At 40.4% G+C, this 23,749-nt stretch overlaps 1 protein-coding gene across 1 annotated transcript in view; it reads left to right on the top strand.

Annotated features, from left to right (window-relative positions):
* Nucleotides 1–23,749, top strand: part of lama5 (laminin, alpha 5) — a 111,517-nt gene that overhangs the window by 63,924 nt on the left and 23,844 nt on the right. Inside the window, exons 18-43 of the mRNA XM_074681495.1 lie at nucleotides 865–964; nucleotides 1,096–1,148; nucleotides 1,990–2,095; nucleotides 2,186–2,285; nucleotides 2,447–2,603; nucleotides 3,257–3,395; nucleotides 6,307–6,449; nucleotides 6,556–6,659; nucleotides 6,754–6,907; nucleotides 8,286–8,449; nucleotides 8,649–8,757; nucleotides 8,836–8,933; nucleotides 9,054–9,270; nucleotides 9,350–9,476; nucleotides 9,563–9,702; nucleotides 11,569–11,684; nucleotides 11,784–11,995; nucleotides 12,135–12,336; nucleotides 13,014–13,158; nucleotides 13,261–13,401; nucleotides 16,565–16,726; nucleotides 20,422–20,529; nucleotides 22,399–22,482; nucleotides 22,755–22,985; nucleotides 23,067–23,180; nucleotides 23,267–23,397. Of these exons, the coding sequence (XP_074537596.1) occupies nucleotides 865–964; nucleotides 1,096–1,148; nucleotides 1,990–2,095; nucleotides 2,186–2,285; nucleotides 2,447–2,603; nucleotides 3,257–3,395; nucleotides 6,307–6,449; nucleotides 6,556–6,659; nucleotides 6,754–6,907; nucleotides 8,286–8,449; nucleotides 8,649–8,757; nucleotides 8,836–8,933; nucleotides 9,054–9,270; nucleotides 9,350–9,476; nucleotides 9,563–9,702; nucleotides 11,569–11,684; nucleotides 11,784–11,995; nucleotides 12,135–12,336; nucleotides 13,014–13,158; nucleotides 13,261–13,401; nucleotides 16,565–16,726; nucleotides 20,422–20,529; nucleotides 22,399–22,482; nucleotides 22,755–22,985; nucleotides 23,067–23,180; nucleotides 23,267–23,397 (3,557 nt within the window). The remainder of the gene's footprint in view (nucleotides 1–864; nucleotides 965–1,095; nucleotides 1,149–1,989; nucleotides 2,096–2,185; nucleotides 2,286–2,446; nucleotides 2,604–3,256; nucleotides 3,396–6,306; nucleotides 6,450–6,555; nucleotides 6,660–6,753; nucleotides 6,908–8,285; nucleotides 8,450–8,648; nucleotides 8,758–8,835; nucleotides 8,934–9,053; nucleotides 9,271–9,349; nucleotides 9,477–9,562; nucleotides 9,703–11,568; nucleotides 11,685–11,783; nucleotides 11,996–12,134; nucleotides 12,337–13,013; nucleotides 13,159–13,260; nucleotides 13,402–16,564; nucleotides 16,727–20,421; nucleotides 20,530–22,398; nucleotides 22,483–22,754; nucleotides 22,986–23,066; nucleotides 23,181–23,266; nucleotides 23,398–23,749) is intronic.

The raw sequence follows: 23,749 nt of genomic DNA on the forward strand, positions 1-23,749 counted from the left end.
AAATTTAAATTTTTGCAAAAATCTTTAAATATTTTATAACTTTTTGAAATTTGCAAAAATTGTGAAAAAATGTTACACTTTTTGCAAAAATTTCACAAAATTGTGGAAATTTCAATACTTTGCAAAAAAAATTTAAAAACTTGCCAAATATAAAAATAAATTTGTAAAATATTTTTAAGAATTAAATTTTTACATTTGCAAACATTTTTGCAACTTTAAAAATTGACATGTGATGTCTTAGGTTATTTTTCTTAAATTGCAATCAATTCACAAAGTTTTAAATTTTTGCAAAAATTTCAAATTATTTTATAACTTTTGGAAATTTGCAAAAATTGTGCAAAAATTTATAACTTTTGGGCAAAAATTTCACAAAATTGTGGAAATTTAAAAACTTTGCAAAAATTCTAAAAACTTGCAAAAAAAATTAAAAAAATAAATTTGCAAAATAATTTTAAGAACTGAATTTTTTCATTTTGCAAACAATTTGACATTTTTACAATTTTTTTTTTTTACAAAATTTTACATAAAGAGTGAAATTTCAAATTGATGCAAAAAAAATGATTAAATATCTAAAATAAAAGTAAAAAAATCAAAGAATTTTGAGATTACTTTTTTTCTGGGAAAAAGCGTAAAAAATTGTAAAAAAAAAATTCAACAATTTGATCAATTTTTGAAATAAAACTTTAATTTGATTACATATATACATATATTGATAATATTACTCAGCTCATCTTTTTTCTGTTTGCTCATGTCTTGCCTCGTATCATTTATGTTTATTAAGCCGGCACGTTGGCAGTTAAATGAGTCCATCAACACATCAACAAACACACTCATTGGTTCACATTCCTGTCAATCATCCCTCAGGGTCAGTGTGTGTGTCGTCATCACGTGGACGGTCCGGCCTGTGACAGGTGTAAACCTCTGTACTGGAACCTGTCTCCTGACACACCTGATGGATGCTCCAGTAAGACACACGACGAACAGACTCTCCTCCAAACCAGCTCAGCAAAGATTCAGTTTTTTTTGTTGATCATCACTGACACACCTGGATGTAAACACTTGTTTCTGTAGTTCAAACTCTTCTCTCTTCTGCAGACTGTGAGTGTAACGTCGCAGGAACTATCAGCGGGGTTGCAGAGTGTGCACAGGTGAGCAAATTTACCTGAAATTCTTTATTTTTGCTTTAATTTTTCTAACTTGGAAATCATTCAAAAATCTGAGCTTAAAGCCAGAAACCTACAGGAAAATACTGAGACATTAGTTTGACTTCACTTCTGTCAGTTGAAGATGTTTATAATGAAAAAAGTTTTAGTTATTTTTTCTGTAATAATGCTTCATACAATTAATGTTGCATTGTGGCAGAGAAACATTCACAGATAAGTCATAAAATGTGTGTCTGTCCAAGAGGTCTGCAAACTTTAACTTCCATAAGAGCCATTTTTCCTCAGCTCAGCTAGATCAAAGTCATTCAGGAGCCACAAAATCTACTTTATCTTCACAATAAAGACAAAAAGAGGATAAAACTACATAAAGTTGAAATCTAGTGAATAATTATCTCAACAAGAATTTTTCTGAACTTATGATATTGTACTTGTGATGTCTCATTTTTTTTTATCTATTTGGAAATATTCAATAAAAAATAGAAATGGGAAAATTTTTCAAAAATTTATTTTTGAAATTTAAAAAATTACTAATTTTTTTTAATTGCAAAAATGTCAAAAAGCTGCAAAAAATAAAAAACAATTGAAATGTCAAAAATTTGCATTTTTTTTTTAATTCTTGAAATTAAAAAAAGAAAAAAAGCATAATTTTTAACACCACCCCCCCATAAATAAATAAATAAATGAATAAATAAAGATTTCAAACAATGTTGAATTTAAACATTTTGAAAAAAAAAATAATATATGTATAATTTCAAAAAATATAACATTTCTAAAACAATACTCGACGTTCATAACACACATTTAATTCTGTTGCTTTTCCTGACAGGAAACTGGTCAGTGTCACTGCAAACCCAACACCTGCAGCGGGACCTGCTCCACCTGTAAAGATGGATTCTACAACCTGCAGGAGCAAAACTACTTCGGCTGCCAAGGTGGAGAACTCATATTTCAGTTTTAAAAATGATTTTAAAGTCTTTCATTTGTAAAATGACATTTACACGTGTGTGATTTTGCGTGTCCAGGCTGTCAGTGTGACATCGGAGGAGCGGCGGGTCAGTCCTGTGGAGAGAGGAACGGACGCTGTCGCTGCAGACCCAACGTGGAGGGACCCAAGTGTAACCTGTGAGTCCGAGCTAAAGACCCACATCAGCGTGAGGCTGCTCAGGGTGTTAGACCAACCAGGGACGCTGTGAATGATCAAGATTAGAGCTTCAGGAGTGTATCCACAAAGTTTCCACGTACGCCTCACACACACCCCTCTCTGCCCGTCCCCGTGTCTGCAGACCTCGTCCAGACCACTACTTCCCCGACCTCCATCACCTGAAGTTTGAGATCGAGGAGGGAACCACGCTGGACGGCCGACCGGTTCGATTCGGCTACAACCCGCTGGAGTTCCCAGGATTCAGCTGGAGGGGTTACGCTCAGATGTCCCCGATCCAGGTAGGACCTGGTCCCTGACGGAGCTGAGAGTCACGAGCTTTTCAAACATTTATAAAACAGAGGAAAGAAACTGTTTATCTTTTGTAATTTAACCTCACACAGCAGGAAAACCACGGAGTAATGTTTCATCTCCTCTGTTTTCTGTCTGGATATTGTTGATTATTCGTGTGGATTATTCCTGATGATTATTCATGACGTGTATCTGCAGCTGTGGCCCGTTCATCCTCCTCCTGCATGATCTCAGCGGCTGACTCTGTGTCTGAAGGGTTTGGGATGTTAACGGGAACTTTTCTCTTTCACAGAAACTGTTTTTCAGCACAAATGCATCCAGAGAACTCAGAGTAAACATGTTTTATGATTCACTGCGTCCTCTGCAGCTGGAGCAAAGTTTACAGAAACTTCTATCAAACTCTGAAAATAAAATCTCTGGATGTTTGTGCAGAAAAACTGAACGTGAAGAGAAATAATCTGAGCAGCCGTGTTTCCTAAAGTTGCTCGTAGTGGTGCTGGTGCTGGTGATGGTTTTAAGGTTTTTGTTTCGGTTTCTCCTCCTCCCACTTCTTCTCCTCCCGTCTTGTTTGAACGATGTTTCCTCTCCTCCTTCCTCCTTCCTCCTGTTTTCCCTGCTGCCTTGCTCGCCGGTCTCCGGGCAGTCCAAAGTGTTGGTGTCGGTGTCGGTCGGCTCTCCAGATCTCTTCCACGTGGTGCTGCGATACGCCAACTGGGGCGGCTTGGACGTCGTGGGCCGGGTGTGGGTGATGGAGGACGGCTGGAGCTATTACTGTGGTAACTGTGAGTGCTGGGCGGGGCTAACCAAGGTCAAACTCCTCCTCTTCCTCCTCCTCCTCTTCCTCCAGCTTCTATCACCGTCTCCTGGGTGGGGATGAAGAGTGATAGAAGAGTTAAACTCTTCCTTTCCACCTCCTCTCCTCTTCTCTGCTAACTCTGGACTAACTCAGGACTTCAGGTGTGTTCCTCAAAACGACCAAAGTTTTTAAGTTAAAATCCTCAAACAGAGACTTTCACATTTTTAATCATGAAAATATTTATGGATGATTTTTTTCAGGTGTCTCTTTAATCCACAGCTCTGGTTTAACAGTTTAAATCCCGTCACTCTTAAGAAAAGCTTCAGTGGTGAATAAAAAGAAAAATCTAAATCCTTTGATTTCAGTTTCATAGATGTAAAAATTTCGATGGGGAAAAATCCCAAAGTGTGATGCGCCACATGCTTGTGTATGTTTTTCTTTCTTGTTTTCACTGATGAGCTACTGGCAGCTCAGCGCCGTATAGGATCATATATTGTGATTTTTCTAAGGGCGGTTAACTGAAGAACTCCGTGGTGAGAACAAGACTAAGGAAGCCTTAAAGGGTCATGATGACAAACATTTTATTTTCCAGTTTTCTTGAGATCTTGACTTTATTTTCTCTGTATCTCAGGAAGAAAAATCCTGTTTTGTCAAGATAATGGAATAATTTTCCTGGTTGCTTTGAGGAAATGAAGCTTGTTTCCCCGAGATGATGAGATCATTTTCTTTTTCAAAAAAAAAATCATTTAACCTCCTGATTTGATTTTTTGGATTGCCAGAATTTTTAGATTTTGACTCTTTTTTTTAATTGCCTTAACAGAAGTTAAATTTCATAAAAATGATTAAAAAACTCGTTAAAATTCCGGCAATCCAAAAATGAAATTAAGAGGTTGATGGCATTTTTTTAAAGCCACAAAATTATCTTGTCTTCTTGGGGAAACAAGCTTTGTTTTTTTTTTCTGAGATACCGAGAAAATTAGGTCAAGATCTCCAGAAAAACAGAAAATAAAATGTATTTAATTATAGCCCTTTAGGGCTTCTGTTTACAAGGCAGAGCTGTTCAGTCAACTGTCTTGAGAAAATGAAGCTTGTTTCCCCGAGACAATGAGATAATTTTCTGTAGAAAAAAATTAAAAATAAAGTAACCTCCTGATTTGATTTTTATGGATTGCCAGAATTGAGTCAATTCTTATTTGATTTTGAGATTTTGATTCTTTTTTAATTGTCTTTACCAAATATAACTTCATAAAAATGATTAAAAAACTCATTTAAAATTCCAGCAATCCAAAAATCAATTCAGGAGGTTGACAGCATTTTTTTTTAACGCCAGAAAATTATCTCGCCTCCTCAGGGAAACAAGCTTCGTTTTTCCTAAAATAACAGGTCAATTATTGTGTTATCTTAAAAAAAATATTTCTCCTGAAATACCGAGAAAATACAGTCAAGATCTCAAGAAAAACAGAAAATAAAATGTATATTAAAAAATATTTGATATTTAATATAAATGTAAAAAAAAAAATAATTATGACCCTTTAAGGTTTCTGTAGTTTTGTTTACAAGACGGAGAGGTTCAGTTAACTGTCTTTAGAAATATTCACAACATACGATCCTGACGCTGTGTTGTCAGTAGCTTATCAGTGAAAACAAAAAAGCAAAAACTTGTTACAAAATGCACCGTAGAGATCAGCACAAGTGACTTGTGCTGCTGAGCAATCGGCGTGTGGGGCGTAACACTTTTGGATCTTGTCCCGATTTAAATATTTACATTTATTTCATTTTATTATTATTATTATTATTAATTTATCTTTTGTTAAGACAAATAAAAAAGGGTCAGAATCTCAAAATAAAACAAGAATTAACTCGTTATCTTCAGAGAAGGAGAAAGTATGACGTATTTAATTATTGCCTTTTAGGGCTTCCGTACAAAACAAAACAAGTTGATATGAGATTTACGTTTGGAAACACTTTTATCAGTTTCATGACATTTTATGGATCATGAAACCTTGTGATTTAGTTTGAAAATTAAAATTAATATAAATAAATGAAAAATGAGCCTGATAAGAGAAAAAGTCAGAGATTAGAGTCACTGAATTATGAGAATAATGTCAAAAAGTGACGTCTTGGTTTTATGATTTGATGGAAAATGGATGTAGGTCATACTTTTATAAAAAATGACCCCAGCAAAAACAGGAACTGTCCCTTTAATTATCACACATTTAAAAAGAATCAAGTAAAAAAAATTATCCGACTAAACTTCCTGATTTTAGAGTTTAAGAGCATCATCGTGTTGTTTCCAGAGTAACGTTTGACATGAAGAGGAGAAAATCCTCAGACCTCTTCGATCCTTCAGGATCCTCTGACCCAGATCCCCCAGCTCCATTAAAACCTTTCTGTAAACCAGGAGAGTCCGGATCAGACTGGAGCACACCTGAACTCCTCTTTTCTCCTTCACACCTCGTTTCTCTGGGAGGCGCTGTCGTTGGTGGATTTCCCTCCTCTCCTCACCTCCAGGGCCACAGATCAGTGCAGAGCTCAGGGACTTTAGACTCACTCCTTTCCCCTCCTCCTCCTGCTCCTCCTCCTCCTCCTCCTCCTCCTCCTCCTCCTCCTCCTCCTCCTCCTCCTCCTCCTCAGACGGCAGTGAAGCTTCAGGTTTATGTGAGCCAGGCAGACGTCTATCTGACGCGCTTCATCCTCAGATACGTAAACACGGAGGGCGACACCTCCAGTGGTAAAATAACAGCCTATCAGGGCAACCACAAAGGTAGGTCTGCACCAATCACAGGAGAGCGTGTGTGAGAGTGTGTGTGAGTGTGTATTTCTCTCCGTTAGTGTTAATCAGAAGCAGAATGAGTGTGTGAAAAGAGCCTTTCCTGATGCGTGTGTGTGTTTTCCAGGCTCTGAACAGTCCAAACAGATCGTCTTCTCTCCCAGCGTGGAGCCGACCTTTGTCAACGTTCCTCAGAATAACTTTGTGGAGCCGTTCGTCCTGAACCCGGGGACCTGGACCGTGGTGATCGAGGCTGAGGGGATCCTGCTGGTGAGACGACGACACTCCTCAAACCTGTTTTTATGACTTTCTTCACTTTTAAAGCGCTGCTGGAGAAACGGCACTAACATGGACTCCCTGCTGTGTTCACCTGCAGGATTACCTGGTCCTGCTGCCCAGCGCCTACTATGAAGCTCCCATCCTGCAGATCAGAGTGACGGAGCCCTGCTCCTACAGCTCCGCCCTCGAGCCCAGCCAGAAGTAAGCTCTGCACGCGCTCAGAAGCTGCACAGGAACTAAAGGTGAGGGTTTCTGCAGAACACAGCTGATCTCTGTCCTCTCTGTGCGTCTGCAGCTGTCTCCTCTACAGGTACCTCTCTCTGGACTCCTTCCCCTCCATCTCTGGAAACGACGCCAGCTGCGTCCATGACAACCACCTCCCTCGCCCCTGCCCGTCTGAGAAGGTCACCCCGCGCCACCCTGACATGGCCGTCTGCAGCGGGCAGGATGTAAGACATAAAAACACATCTCTGTTCCACATCGCTCCAGATCAGAGCTCTGCAACGTTTTCTGTCATAGGAGCCTCAGATATCCTGGATTAAAGTCACTCAGAGGCCAAAAAATCAACTTTATCTTCACAATTAAGACAAAAAGGTGGATTAAAAAATCAAAACAAAGTTGAAATCTCGACAAAAATTATCTAATAGAGATTTTCTTTTTAATTAATTTTTTTTTTCTTGGTTTATTTTTAAATCAAATGCATATGATTCACAAAAAATTTCAAAAGTTGACAAAAATTTCAAAAAAATAACTATATTTCAAAACTTCACAAAACATTCTAGAAATTTGTGAAAAGTAAAAATATAATGGAAAGAAATTAAAATTGAATTTGCAAAAATTAAAAAAAAGAAAGAAAATGTTTTAAAAATAAAAAAAAATAAAAAATGAAATTTTAAAAATATACAAAAGAATTAAACAATTTTGAGATTTCAAAAATTTGCAAAAAAAAAAAAAATTATCAATTTTCAATAATTTCAAAAGTTCTCAAATTATATTTAATTTTTGTTTACTTATAGTGATATTATTGCTCCACACAATTTCCGTTTGTGTTTCACAAAATTTTAAAAATTGTAAATATTGGCAAGTATTTAGGAAAAAAAATGAAATTTAGTTTTAATAAAATCCAACAATTTTAGGTTTTAAAAAATATGTAAAAATTAAAAAAAATATTGAAATTTCAAAGAAATTTCAAAAATTTCTAAAATAATTGGAAAATTCAAAATTGGTAAGGAAATGTACACACATTTAAAAAAAATTAAAATTGCAAAAAAAAATAAATAAATTTCAGGAATAATACTTGAATGTGATTGTTAATATATATTTTAATTATACTTCACAAGTTTTAATTTTTAAAAACTTTGCTAATGTCTCTCCACATATCAGTCATGTATATTAATCCAGCACGTTGTCAGTTAAATGAATTCATCCTCACAGAATTAAAATCAGTATTTTCTTCCAGATGAGTCTTTTTGTAGATGTAGTTATCTTCCCAGGGCTGTTAAACTTGAGGTTAGCCACAGGTGCATGGAAAGTTGGTGGGCTGTTGATGTTGTAGGAGGTGAAGTAGAGCGGTGGCAGGCTTTATTGACAGATGGGATGAAGATTTAGTTCAACTAAATGTTAACGCAGGATTTTATTTAGAGTCAGTGTCTTTAACCATCAATACCCTCTGGAAGAAAAATAACTATTCTTTATTTCATTAATATTTTTAAAGCTACAAGGAGCCACTGCAGAGGAGACAAAGGGCCACATGAGGCTCCAGAGCCACAGGTTGAACACCCTTGGTCCAGAACTTTAATCAGCCCTCTCCCTCTTTGTCGGTTTCAGATGAGCGTGGAGCTGCGAGGGCGCCTTCCATCTCCAGGTGAATACGTCCTGGTGGTGGAGTATTCCAGCGAGGAGGAGCTGCCGCAAACTCTGACCGTCGCCGTGAACGCGCCCGGATCGAGGACGCATCAGCACCGCGTCACCCTGCTGCACTGCAAATACAGGTACGGAGAGAGACGGCGAGGAGCTCAAACGAGGAAGAGACGAGATGAGGAGGCGCCGACAGGAGCACGACGCCGTCTGTGGACTCAGCTGCTCCACAGTTTACCGTCAGCGTCTGCTCTTTGATCAGTCTGTCAGCAGCTCCTCATCACGCCGTGTGTGTGTGTGTGTGTGTGTGTGTGTGTGTGTGTGTGTTCACAGCTTCCTGTGCAGAGTCGTAGCCATCGACGAGCAGAGCAGGGTGTCCGTCTTCTCGCTCCCCGCCGACCCAGAGATCCAGCTCATCTCAGACCGAGCCAGCTTCTTCCTGGTGAGGTCACATGACACGACCACACGTCCAGAGGTCACATGACCACAAAGATTTAACCCTTAAATCCATCTCCCCCAGCACAAAGTCTACCTGGTCCCCAAAGACCAGTTCAGCATGGAGTACGTGGAGCCCAGAGTCCACTGCATCAGCACGCACGGACACTTCGCACCTGACAGGTGAGGAGGAGTCCTGAAAGATCCAGAATGTTCCTTAATCTGCAGGTTTGACACCTCCTCCTCCTCCTCCTCCTCCTCCTCCTCCTCCTCCTCCTCCTCCTCCTCCTCCTCCATCCACAGCTCCTCCTGCGTCCCCTCACGCTTCCAGACCCCGTCGGACTCTCTGGTCCTGAAGGAGGGTCAGAGCTCCTCCATGCAGGAGCCCATCCTGGCCTCCCCGGCTGCAGCTCCTCTCCTCCTCGCCTCCTATCAGAGCGACGAGCCGGCCTGGAGCGGAGGAGACAGACCGCCACACGGAGCGGATAACGGCGAGCACGTCCGGCTGGACTCGGTGCAGGTAGGTCCGCCCCCTCAGGACCTGGACCAGAGGTTTGGATGAAGTGATCGTCTCATCTTTCTGTTCCTCTGTTACCCAGAATGCAGCGGTGTACTCCACCCGTGTCCACGCCCTGGGCCGTTACGTCTTCATCCTCCACTACCACCAGCCTCGCCACCCCACCTATCCTGTGCAGGTCTACATCAACGGGGGGCGGATCTGGCAGGGTGAGAGTCACAGCGCCACCTAGAGGAAGTGCAGACGATGAATCCGTGGAGGAAATGTTTAACTTCCTTTTTTATCTTCACACCAGGCCAGGCCAACGCCTCCTTCTGCCCCCACGCCTACGGCTGCCGTAACGTCCTGGTCTCTGAGAACCAGATCATCCTGGACGTGACGGACCACGAGGTCTTCCTCACGGTGCAGATCCCTGCAGGGAAGACGCTGTGGCTGGTGAGACGGACCTGATGGACTAACATCGTCAGAGTTTTTCTCCTGCAGATGAGATTTCTGATTTAATACACGACAAAACGTCCTCCTCTTCTCACCGCCAAAATAAAAGCCTCACATCTTTGGTTTTTCTTAAAATCCCTGTGAGGAGTTTTTCAGTGAACTAGGTGAAAAAGTCTCTTCTAGATCTCTGTCTGATCCTGATCCACACTTTAACATGAGATTATCAGCAACAATATCACAGGTTATTGCTAAATGCTACTTCTCAGCTTCCTGATCAGGTCAGGCAGGACCAGATTGATTTACAGCACGACTTAGTCTCCATGACAACACCACGTCAGCTGATGAAGTTTCGATTTCTTTATGATTTCTGTGATTAATTTTGTAGTGATGGTGGACACTGGAGCCTAACTGTCAGACAGAAAAAGGACAGAAGAGCAGAAGAAAGAGAAACAGGAAAGAGATAGAGCACAAGCTAAAGGCTAACACACGAGCTAAAGGCTAAAACACTAGCTTAAGGTAAAAACATGAGCTAAAGGCTAAAACACAAGCTTAGGGGCTAAAAAACAAGATAGAGGCTAAACAAGGGCTAAAACACAAGGTAAAGGCTAAAACATCAGCTAAATGCTAAAAACCATCAGCTAAAGGCTAAAACAGGAGCGAAACACTTAAACACAAGCTAAAGGCAAATGCAGGTTTAAGGCTAATGTTCAAACTAAAGGCTTAAACACTAGCTACCAGGCTTAAACACAAGGTAAAGGCTAAAATACGAGCTGAAGGCTAAAAGTAGCCTAAGGGCTTAAACATGAGCTAAAGGCTATAACGAAAGCTGAGGGCTAAAACACAGGTTTAAGGCTATTATAGAAGCTAAAGGCTAAAGGCTTAAGGGCTAAAACATGAGCTTTAGGCTAAAACACAGGTTAAAAACTGAAGCGAGAGCTAAGGGCTAAAACACAAGATAAAGGCTAAAGCATGAGCTAATTGCTTAAACAAAAGCTAAGGGCTTAATTGCAGGTTTAGGGCTAATATACAAGCTAAAAGTCTAAAACACAAGCTATAAGGCTAAAACACAAGATAAAGGCTGAAACATGAGCTAAAGGCTAAAAGTAGCCTAAGGACTAAAACATGAGCTGAAGGCTTTAGCAAAAAGCTGATAGCTAAAACACAGGTTTAAGGCTAATATACAAGCTAAAGGCTAAGGGCTTAACATGAGCTAAAGGCTAAAACGCAAGTTAAAGCTAAAACACTGGGTAAAACCTGAATTCCCTGTGAAAGGCTAATACACAGGCTAAAGGCTAATACACAGGCTAAAGGCTAATACACAGGCTAAAGGCTAATACACAGGCTAAAGGCTAAGAGCTAAAACGTGATTGTTAGGCTAAAGCAGGGGTTTAGCTGCTGTTGTTGGTGATAATGTTCGTTCCAGCTCAGATGCTCCAGTCTAAGGACTCCTGGGTCGTCTCTGAGGTGGAGCTGGTTTGACGCCGTATCACTGACCAGCTCACAGAAAAAAAAGAGAAAATCGCTAAAACCAAGAAACCCAGCATCATCAACAAACATCATGTTCAGTGTTTAGTTCCTGCTGCTTCAGTCAGATCTTAAAGAGGAGGAAACGCTGTTGAAACGACGCTCAGAGCCATAAATCAGGAGCTGAAACTTGTCCCAGTTCGTTCTTTTCATCGCTGCCAAGAAATCAGTGTTTTTCTGTTTCTCTGTTCGCGTCTGATCAAAGCTGATAACCTGAGTTTTTTTAATAATGAAATACAGCTGAGGACAGATTTCAGGCCCTGCAGCTCTGAAGAGTCAAACTGACGGATAACTCAATCACTGACGCCAGAATAACATCTTCTTCTTCTTCTGCGTCTGCAGGATTACGTCCTGGTGGTGCCCGAGGGGAGCTACAGCTCCAGCTACCTGAGCGAGGAGCCTCTGGACAAATCCTACGACTTCATCAGCAACTGTGGACAAAACAGCTTCCACATCAGGTCGGTGAAACTCCTCCTCCTCCTCCTCCTCCTCCTCCTCCTCCTCCTCCTCCTCCTGAGATTAACCTGTGCTGATGTTTCCTTTCATGGCGTCTCCAGCCCGTCCACCGCCTCGCCGTTCTGCCTGGGCTCGGCCGTCTCCCTCTCGGCGTTCTTCAACAACGGAGCCATGCCGTGCGCCTGCCACGAGGTCGGCGCCGAGAGCGACACCTGCGAGTCCTTCGGCGGGCAGTGCCGCTGCAGGCCCAACGTGATTGGACGAGACTGCTCCATGTGTGCCACGGGATACTGGGGGTTCCCCAACTGCAGGCGTGAGTGTCCCAACGACTGACCAACGGCGTTTCACCCTGATGCGTCTCTTCCTGCTCTGATGATGTGTTTCCTCTCCTCCTCTCCTCTCCTCCTCTCCTTTCCTCCTCTCCTTTCCTCCTCTCCTCTCCTCTCCTACAGCCTGTAGCTGTGGGACCAGGCTGTGTGAGCCGGTGACCGGGGACTGTATCTGCCCCCCGCGGACCGTGCGCCCTGAGTGCACGCAGTGTGAGCCGCAGACGTTTGGCTGCCACCCGGTGGTCGGCTGTGAGATCTGCAACTGCTCCCGTCCTGGAGTCATCTCCCCGGAGACCAGCTGTGACACGGCGAGCGGACAGTGCAGGTACCACTCAACACCAGACTGTAGAAATAACACACACACACACACACACACACACACACACACACACACACACACACACACACACGCTCAAAAGAATGTGCCCGCCGTGTCCGGGCAGGACCAGGATGTAAAGCTGGAAGAGTTTCTCTGCCCTACAGGCTCTGAGCTCTTTGGATTCCAGCAGCTGGCATAAACACACACACACACACACACACACACACACACACACACTCACACACACACACACACACACACACACACACACACACACACACACGCACACGCACACACAGTCAGCTGTCAGCTCATTTTTCCAGCTAATAAAAATCTTTACGATCAATCAGGGATCATTTGAAGCGATAAAGTTTTAATCTCCTGGAGGATTGAAGCTCAATGTGACGCGTAGAGGTCAAAGGTCAATGTTTTTGTCCTTCAGAGACAGACGTCTCCGTCACTGCAGCTCCATCAGCTTTTTTAAAATGTTTTATGGCTTTTTTTCCTGCAAGCGTGCTCTGACAGTTGGATGTTTGGAGCTCGTGAGCTGCAGACGTGATTCGTCGTCTCCTTGTTTCTTCTCGCTGTTAACTCACAAAGACGAATAAAGTTGTTTTGAATCTGATCAGCTGATTTCACACAGAGATTTGGGATCAGAGTTTTAATGAGCTGATGTTTTCCAGATGTAAGAACAACATCGTCGGCCGTCAGTGCGACCGCTGTGCCCCTGGTTTCTATGGTTACCCTAACTGCAGACCATGTGACTGTAACGAGGCCGGGACGGAGGAGGAGGTGTGTGACTCCTTCACGGGACAGTGTCTCTGCAAGGTAAGACCCCACACACACACACACACACACACACACTCACACACTCATACGCTCTCAGCCTCGATGAGATCATGTGACTTGCCGTGTGTCCCGGTCCTGCAGGAGAACGTTCAGGGGTCTCGCTGCGATCAGTGCCGAGTCGGGACCTTCCACCTGGACCCGACCAACCCCAAAGGCTGCACCAGCTGCTTCTGCTTCGGCGCCACCGACCGCTGCCGGAGCTCCGACAAAAGACGCACTGAGGTACGCTCACACTCCATCACCGCGCACTCTCACGTTCATCACCTGATTTACCGCAGGAGTCTGGACCCATGTTTAGTGGAGCAGATAAGTGAAAAAATCGTTCACATGATGATGCAAGCATGAAATTTGGTACAGATACTCTCTAAGGGACACTCTTTTGAAATAAAACGTTAGACACGCCAAAATTCAAGATGGCGGCCATTTTTTCAGATGGACGCCATTTCTATCAGACGATTCTTATTTCAAAAGTTAAAATGGTGATGCAAGCATGAAATTTGGTACAGACACTCTCTAAGGGACACTCTTTTGAAACAAAACGTTAGACACGACACAATTTCAAGATGGCTGCCATTGTCATAGATGGACGCCATCTCTATCAGACGATTCTTATTTCAAAAGTTCAAATGGTGATGCAAGCATGAAATTTGGTACAGATACTCTCTAAGGGACACTCTTTTGAAACAAAACGTTAGACATGCCAAATTCAAGATGGCGGCCATTTTTTCAGATGGACGCCATTTCTATCAGACGATTCTTATATCAAAAGTTCTAATGGTGATGCAAGCATGAAATTTGGTACAGATACTCTCTAAGGGACACTCTTTTGAAACAAAATGTTAGACATGCCAAAATTAAAGGTGGCGGCCATTTTTAAAGATGGCTGCCATTTTGTTGAACACTTGTTATTTTAATATATTTCTATTGGTGATGCGAGCATGAGTTTTTGCACATACACTCTCTAACACTCATGAAAAATCAATTTAGACACCCCAAAATACAAACTGGTGACCATTTTTCATGATGGGGGCCATTTTATTCAAGATGGCTACCATTTCAGTTGAACGCTCATTATTCCAACTCAAACTCAAACGGTGATGCAAATGTAAAATTCGGCACAACTACTCTTTAAGGGACACAAAAACTATGCTAGACATACAAAAATTGAAGATTGCCGACATTTTTCAAGATGGCCACCATTTTGTTTTAAAAGCTCTATTTTCAAACACATCAATAATAATGACAATACTAATAATTTAATGGTAAAAACAATAATTACATGAATGCTAAAAAGAATACATTAAAAGACGTTAAATAATAATAATAATTGTTATTACTATTAAAATAATTTTATGAAGAAAAATAATAATAACCTGAAAAAATGATATATGTTTTATGCTACACAGGTAAGAGAATTAAAATACAGGCACTTATTTTGGAGGGAATTTTTTTTTTTTTTTTTTTTTTTTTAATCAAACAGCTTAAGTTGTGAGGTGCAAATGTTTCAGGTTGGGGTTCACCTGCACAGCACTGTGCAGCTGCAAGTGTGAATAGAAGAGTAAGCAGCCAGCTTGAGTCTTTGGTATGGCTCAGTCTTTGTGTAGTTAGCTTTTCTTTCTGTGTGTCTCTGTTCCCCTCTCTCTCTTGCTCTTAAAAAAAAAATATATATATATATGTATATATATATATATATATATATATATATATATATATATATATATATATATATATATATATATATATATATATATATATATATATATATATAGTATAGTTTCCTCTACACTCAGACGGGGCCATAATTTACTTGACGAAAAACACAAATAAACTGACTCCCACCAAAAAACGCTGATATCGGTCTGCATTCACGCTTTATTTAGAGAATTTTCAGTGCATTACTTACACCGCTAAATAAGGCTCTAATTCTCATCGTGTTTCTTCGTCCTGGCAGACTACCTGCGTTTGTTTATATCTGGCACGCCGTGCGCGCAGACTGATACACATATACATTTTGGTTACTCATTGTGTTTTTCCGCCAATTTCACTTCCGGTTCCACCGTGGTCAGCAACAGACATACAAAATAAAAGCATGTGAGCAACATGCACTAATGCGCGATAAAATATTCAATGGTGTTAATAGATTGATGGGTTAGCGTAAAAATAATGCGTTAACTTGCCCAGCACTAGTATATATATATATATATATATATATATATATATAAATATATATATATATATATATATATATATATATATATATATATATATATATATATATATATATATATATATATATGAAAGCATACAAAGCAAAAAAACAAAAAAAACAAAGCCTTGTGACTGTTACCTTGTTACGGTAAGGGAGCTTGTGTACTCTGATGAACTCTGTGAGCTATGCCGTTAGGGGGCAGTTCTGGCAGGTTTAACCAATTCAGACAGGTCAAGGGTAAGGAGTTAGACAAAACACAGTCAAATAAACACTCTTGGCTTACAGTTTTGAAGTTTTGAGTGGCTGTAAATGGTTCCTTGTAAAGGGACCTCACGAGCACTCTTAACACCAGTTTTCTAGTACGGTGGTGGTTATCCTGAAAAATGACTACCATTTTGAACATTCCTTGTCCAAATGAGTGGCTCAGAAGGAGTATTTGTGCCATCTTTTAAGCTTGCATCACCATTAAAACCATTGAAAAAAGGAGCATATAATAAAAATAGCAGCCATCTTTAAAAATGGCCGCCATCTTGACATTGTGTCGTGTCTAACGTTTTGTTTCAAAAGAGTGTCCCTTAGAGAGTATCTGTACCAAATTTCATGCTTGCATCACCATTAGAACTTTTGATATAAGAATCGTCTGATAGAAATGGCGTCCATCTATGACAATGGCAGCCATCTTGAAATTGTGTCGTGTCTAACGTTTTGTTTCAAAAGAGTGTCTCTTAGAGAGTATCTGTACCAAATTTCATGCTTGCATCACCATTTGAACTTTTGAAATAAGAATCGTCTGATAGAAATGGCGTCCATCTGAAAAAATGGCCGCCATCTTGAATTTTGGCGTCTCTAACATTTTATTTTAAAAGAGTGACCCTAAGAGAGTATCTGTACCAAATTTCATGCTTGCATCACCGTTTGCACTTTTGAAATAAGAATCGTTTGATAGAAATGGCGTCCATCTTTAAAAATGGCCGCCATCTTGAATTTTGGCGTGTCTAACGTTTTATTTCAAAAGAGTGACCCTAAGAGAGTATCTGTACCAAATTTCATGCTTGCATCACCATTTGAACGATTCTCTTGAAATTTTACAGTTATCTGCTCCACTAGTTGTATTTCTCCATGAAGAAGGTAAATCCAGAGGAGGTGGAGCTGAACCTCGTGTCTTCTTCTCCTCAGATCATGAACATGGAGGGCTGGGTCCTCCTGGGAGCAGACAGACAGGAAGTGCCGGTCATGGTGTATCCCGGTCAGGATCTCGTCGAGGCAGACCTCAGCGATGTCCCAGACGTCTACCAGGACCTGCACTGGCACGCCCCGAGGACTTACCTGGGAGACAAGGTGAGAGGACAGGAAACGAAACAATCAGAATCTAACTTTTAGATTGAAGCTGGGTGAAGAAAGGATGAGAGGCTCAGTGTGCACACCTGAACACCTTGACTCCATCGCTGTTTAAACACTTCAGGGGTTGTTTTTATGTGATACTATGACTTACGACTTGGTTTCAGTGATAAAAAAAGACCCCCAAAAAACAACGTCCTCCCTCCTTTAACCGTCACTGAGGGCTTTATGTTTTCCCGCCTTGGCTGTGCTCCATTGTTCGTGAGTCCCACGTCCTGCATAAAGAAAGGAAAATGAAACTTAAGTAATCCAAATTTCTGGCGTTGATCATTCCTCCAACGTCCCAATGAAAAACACAAAACCCTAGATCAAGGGTGTTCAACCTGTGGCTCTGGAGCCTCATGTGGCCCTTTGACTCCTTTGCAGTGGCTCCTTGTAGCTTTAAAAAATATTGTTGGAATAAAGAATTTTTGATTTTCTCACAGAGGGAATTAAAGACAGTGACACTGAGTAAAATCATGCGTTAAGATTTTGTTGAGCTAAATATCACCTCTGGCAATAAAGCTTTCAAATTTGTTATAGATTATTGCAGATTTCTTTGAAACTTTTGCCAGTTTTTTGGAATTAAGAAAAAAATTCCAAACTTTTTGAGGATTTTGCAAGTTTTTGAATTTTGTCCAGGTTCATTTCTTTTTAATCTCTGCATTTTTTTGCCAATTCTTTAAATTCCTTTTTTTTTTTTTCTAATTTTTACAATTTTTAATAAATTTAGCAAATTTTAAATCCATTGTAAGCAAATTTATTAAATTTTGGCCAATTTTTGTACATTTCAAAATTCTTGGATTTATTTGCAAATTTTTGCAATTTTTTTTCAAAATAATTTGCACATTTTTGACTTTTTTGATGTAATAATTTTTTTTTTTTTTTCAAATATTTGCAAATTTATTAAAAAATAAAGAACTAAGACATCATATGTACAACTTTATTTACACAAAAAACTTTCAGTTCAGACAATTAATCAATCAAAAATGGCTGGAAGGAAAATACAGATTTTACCATGATAAGAAGAGTTTTCAGGTGGTTAGACGAGAAAAAAAAAACACAATTATTAGTGATCTATAAAACAATAAAATAAGACGATAAAATCGAGTGACTCCGTGAAAAAAAAAAAACGTGAAACTTTGTTTTTCTTTTCTAAATTCTGACTCCTCAGTTCATGAACAGACAGAAACACCGTCCCTCGTCGTTATTTTTGGAGTTCTTTGTTCTCTGAAAGTTTCCATCACAGCTCGCTGACAGAAACAGCAGATCAGACAGGACCTGGAGTCCTCTGTGGAAAACGTCAGGAGCTGTTGAAACAGCTGGAGTCACGCTGATGAGCGTGTTTGTTCAGTTAATCTGTGTTTGTGCTGAGGCCGATTCAGATGCAGGATGGAGACGGGATGAGTTTCAAACACGACGCTGGTTCAGTCGTTCAGAGTCAGAGTTTCAGTGAATCATGGTTTCCTGGTCAGAGTCCAACACTTGACTGAACTTTTCAGATGAAGGAAGAAGTTTTTCCAGCTCGGTGTCAGTCAGAGCTCAGCTGATCAGGATCTGAAGCTCCAACACGCCCTCAGCGGGTTAGAGGAGGTATTACCTGTGTGGAAATGATGGAGCTTTAAAGGTGCTGGAAGATGAGTCAGGTTTTCTGTTTCTACATTTCTGGTGTTCACACAAACTTTCAGAGATTAAATCTAGTCTGTACTGAGAGGAACTGAGATCTGAGAAACTCAAGACCTTTTTTTATCTTTGTTTTTGTTGTTTATAGATTAATTTAGTCACAGGATACCAGTCAGAGAATCTCTGACAAAAGTTTTTTTGTTTTTGTTTTTATCAGCACACTTATCATAAACCACACAAAGATTTAAAAGTGTCAAACTAATCCAACCTCAGCTTTGGAAATAATAATAATAATAATAATAATAATAATAATAATAATAATAATAATAATAAAAATAATAATAATAATAATAATAAAAGTAGTTATTATTTTTATTATTATTATTATAAAAATATAATGATAATGATAATAAAAATAATAAAAAAAGAATAGTATAACAATAATAGTAGAAATGTGAAAAATAAAAATAAAAATAATTGAATGAAATAAATAAAAAATAATAGTTAAAAAATAAGACTACAGTAGGTCTCAAAGCACCAGAGTAATTCATTTAAAAGTTCTTTATTTACCAAAATATCAATAAACAGCAAAATACAATTCTATAATGCAAAAATTATTTTAATTTTGTCTGTGGTGTTTTTCTTGGAAAGGGAAAGAAAATTTTGTTTGGTTTCAGTTTCAAAGGAAAGGAAAAGATATTAATTTCAGTCCAGCTAAATAAATAAATAAATAAGTAAATAAATAAATAAATAAATAAACAGTGTCAGAAAAGGATGTTTTCCTGGATTCCACATGAACCTGTCAGGTCCTTAAAGTCTGAGTTTAAGACATTAAAAGTCAAAACTGAGGGTTTTTTTTAACAGATTGAGACTCAAATAATCTGCTAAACATTATTTTCATCTCAGAAACTTAACGGACAAATTTTCCTTAGCACCACTGGATTTTGTTGTCCTCTTTTCAAGCTTTTCAGGCGTCGCTTTTGTCTGAAAATGTCTTGTAATAAAACAAAAGTTTGGTCTTGTCAGGTGAACGTGGATCATTAAGGGTCTGATGAAACAGTTTTTACTCAAAATGAGACAAAATTGTTTGATCAGATTTCAGTTTCTTCAGCGTGAGAGCTGCAGCACAAACATCCGTCCTCTTCGTCTCGTCTCAGTCCGTCCTGGTTACTGCTGCTACAGAGAAATAATCAGAAAGTCAGAGCAGTGAGAATGAAACTGAAATAAGTATTAATTTAAAGATGTTTGTGTTGATTTCAAAGTGATTTATTTATGCTGTTGAAAAAGAAAGTTGGAGGTTTGATGTTTGGTGGTGTCATAATCCGACTGGTTTAGGGTCACATTTGTACTAAATTCAGCATTTTGGTGTTAGGATAATAAAATAATGTGAGGCCTAATATAAAAAAACTAAACCAGCAAACTTTTTCTATCCCATTGGAAGTTTTTTTTAAGTCTTCAGGCATCATTTTTGTGTTTCAGTGTCTGGATTTAAGACACTTTTCTTGACTTTCAGGCTCAGATTTGGTCCAATCAGAGAAATTTTGATAGAAATGAAAAATAACCAGGAGATTAGATTTTAGTTTTTGCAGTCAGGGCAGTTTGAGCTGATTGTTAAACAGAGTAAAACTGAAGCTGATGCTTTTTATCACACACACACACACACACACACACACACACACACACACACACACACACACACACACCCTCCTGCGGCGCAGACGTGGTGCAGAGATCAGGATCAGTGTTTGGTCTGGGTCTGGATCCAGGCCTTTCATGTGATCCAGGCCGTGTTTTGTTTTGTGACGCTCCACAGAGCGGCTTCAAGTGTCAGCGCCGCCGCCGCCCGCATCTCGCCCTCTGAATGTAATCCATTGTTGTCTGGATTAGGAAACAGTAGCCTGAGATTAAAGTCTCTGTTTGTGATCCTCCTGGTTTGGTTTCAACATTTCCCTCTGGTTAAAAAGTTTCCTCCTGGAGTTTCTGACGTGTTTCATGATCACCTCTCTAACCGACACGTGTCCCTGCTCCTCCAGGTGTCGTCCTACGGAGGTTACCTGAGGTACCGTCTGCACACACAGACCATGAGAGGAGACGTGCTGTCTCTGCCAGCTGAAGCCTCCAGGCCTGACATCATCCTGAAGGTACCAACTACATAAACACCAGATTATAGACAGAGGAGCTTTGTTTTCTTCTTTTAAAGAGGGGGTATCATGCTTTATAATGCTTTAATCTGTCCCTCTAAGGCCTCCGTAGTGTCATTACATGTTTGACATGTTTTAGAAAACCCTTCTTTCAGACTCTCTCTGAAACACTTTGTTCATTTAACAGTTTTTATTTCTTACTCAATAATTCAACATAACATGTTATAACACTTAAATCTCAGCGATTGATTTGTCTGATTAAGTGTTTCACCTCAAGTTACTACGTTAAAAAAATAAGGATATTATTTGAAATGAAGGAATCATTATCATCAAATTCAGCAAGAAAAGTTCCTTTTTTCAAGAAACTCATCAAAAAAAACTTTCATCAGAGTAATTCAGGCCCCTTTTTTCTTCTATCAGACTCAAAGAGGGGATATTGTACTGTCCTTTAGTCAAAAAAACCTTTCTTCAGCTTTTGTCTAAAACCCCTTCATAGGAGCTGCTGTCTCTTTAAGACTCCCCACTCCAAAACCCCCTCCCTCTGATTGGCCAGGCCACTGAAGGCCATTTGGGGACTGAGCCACTGGTAGACCTCACAGGCTAAAGGCTAATACACAAGCTAGAGACTGAACAAAGGCTAAAGGCTAAAACATGAGCTAAAGGCTAAACACAGGCTAAAGGAAAAAACAGTGGCTTCAGGCTATAACAAAGACTTTAGCTAGAACACGAGCTAAAGGCTTAAACATGTGCAAGAGACTGATAAATACACTAACTGCTAAAACAGGGATTAAAGGCTAAAACATAAGCTAAGTGCTAAGCACAAGATAAAGCTAAAACAGAGGTTAAATGCTCAAAAAGAGGCTAAAGCTAAACATGAGCTAAGGCTAAACTATGTGCCAGAGACTGAAAATTGCACTAAAGGCTAAACATGGATTAAAGGCTAAAACATGAGCCAAATGTTAAAACACACAATAAGGCTAAAACAGAGGTGAAATGCTCAAAAAGAGGCTAAAGCATAAACATAAGGTAAGGGTTGAAACATTAGCTAAGTGCTAAAACACAGGCTAAAGCTAAATACATGAGCTTAAGGCCAGAACACAGGCTAAAGGCTAAAACATGTGCCAGAGACTGAAAAATTAGCTAATGGCTATAATACTGTTTAAAGGCTAAAACATAAGCTAAAGGCTAATACACAAGCTAAGTGCTACAACACAAGAAACAGCTTAAAACCGAGGCTAAAGGCTGAAATAGGAACTGAAGGCTAAAACATAAGCTAAGTTCTAAAACACAGGCTAAAGCTTTAAACTTAGGCTAAAGGCTAAAACATGAGCTAAAGGCTAAAACATTAGGTAAATGTTCAAACACAGGTTAAAGCTTAAAACTAGGCTAAGGGCTAAAACATGAGCTCAAGGCTAAAACATTATCAAAGTGTTAAAACCTAGGCTAAAGCCTATGGCATCGGCCGGAGGCTAAAACTTGAGCTAAAGACTTAAAAACGGCTAAAGCTTAAAACCTAGGCTAAAGGATTAAACATGAACTAAAGGCTGTAACACAGGCCAGTCCTCTGGATGCCTTTAGGGGCAAATTCATGGATTTCTCCAACAGACGAACATTTGGAGGTTTGAAAATCTGCACATGGAAACAACAGTAACCTCTGTTAGATACGTTTTAACCAAAATAAATGGTTTGTTTGTTTTTTTAAAAAAGACAAAAATCAAGTCATGGCCCAAACTCTACATCTTAAAAAGTTCAAGTTTGCAAAAAGACACAAAGACGTTATAATGAAAAAAATCCTCTCCCCTCTGACACTCGTTTCTCACCTTGTCTCCTCTTTCCTCTTTCCTCTTTCCTGTTTCCTGTGTCCTCCAGGGGAACCAGATGACCCTGGTGTTCATGGAGAGGGAGTACTCCTCACCTGAGGAGCCTCACCTGGGCATAGTTCACATGGTCGAGGTAAAACCGCCTTCCTGCCCTTGTGGTTTGTCTGAGCTGCGTCTGATGATTGATGAAGGTTTCTGTCAGAAGCTGAACTCTGAAAAACGCCGCTCAGACCGGCTGCGACACGTCGGTTTGGCTCTGGGTCCTGAAACGCTGTTGTTGTGGTTTGATGAATAATCTTTTCATTCCTGAGGGTGTGATCAAAGTCAGGCTGAGCGAGGAGCTGCAAACGCCGTCTGAGGCTGGTCATGTGGAGTAACCATGGTTACCATCTGGTCTCTCCTCAGGGAAGCTTCCGTCACGCTCAGACCGGGAACTCCGTGTCCCGTGAGGAGCTGATGATGGTCCTGGTCGGTCTGGAGTCTCTGCAGATCCGAGCCCTTCACTCCCAGTCGGCTCACTCCGTGTCGCTGCGCGGCGCTGTCCTGGAAGGTGCCGAGAACCTGCCATCAGTACGCCACGCCAACAACGTGGAGATCTGCATGTGTCCCGCCAACTACCTGGGCGACTCGTGCCAGGTGAGCGTGCCCCTCCCCCTGCTGTCATTAACATCTGAAAACAAGTTTAAAAACTCAACGTTTCGTCTCCACCGTGTCCAGAAATGTGCTCCAGGCTACTACAGAGACACCATCGGCCTGTTCCTGGGGAAGTGCGTCCCCTGTAACTGCCACGGACACTCAGACCGCTGCCTGGACGGATCAGGGATCTGTCTGGTACGAGTCATCAACCACAGAAACATCAGGTCTCCTCTTGGCGTGGCTCTCCTGTCCCTAAATCAGCTGTTTCCCTCTTTTTTAAGGACTGCCAGCACAACACGGCCGGGGATCACTGCGAGAAGTGTCAGGGCGGTTTCCTGGGCAACAACACTCTGGATGGACAGGCCGTGTCCTGCTCCAGTTGTCCCTGCCCCCTGAGGACTCCCTCCAACAAGTCAGTACACATCACTCTTTATACGTCCAAATGTAAATGTTTAAACTTTAATTTGTGCTCTGAAGAGTTTGTCATATTTTAACCAGCCATGTTTTTACACCCAGCAGGGCAGATATGTGTGTTTGGCTCCATAGAAAGCAATAAGCATGAGTCTGGGCTCACAAGGGGGCGCTATAGTGCAGGTTTGGCCAAAAAAGGCCCTTTAGAGTAGGGCTGAACAATAAATCAAATTGAATCTGAAATCACAATGTAATAAAGTGAAATTTTCAAATCGCAAGGGCTGCAATTAAAAAAATAAAATAAAATAAAAAGTTTTATGTCCTGGGGGAATACAGTAAACTGTGCTTGTTTT

Source organism: Halichoeres trimaculatus, unplaced genomic scaffold (genome assembly GCF_033239565.1).
Source record: "Halichoeres trimaculatus isolate MK-OKI-2021-1 unplaced genomic scaffold, fHalTri1.1 fHalTri1_scaffold_11, whole genome shotgun sequence".
Taxonomy (NCBI): domain Eukaryota; kingdom Metazoa; phylum Chordata; class Actinopteri; order Labriformes; family Labridae; genus Halichoeres; species Halichoeres trimaculatus.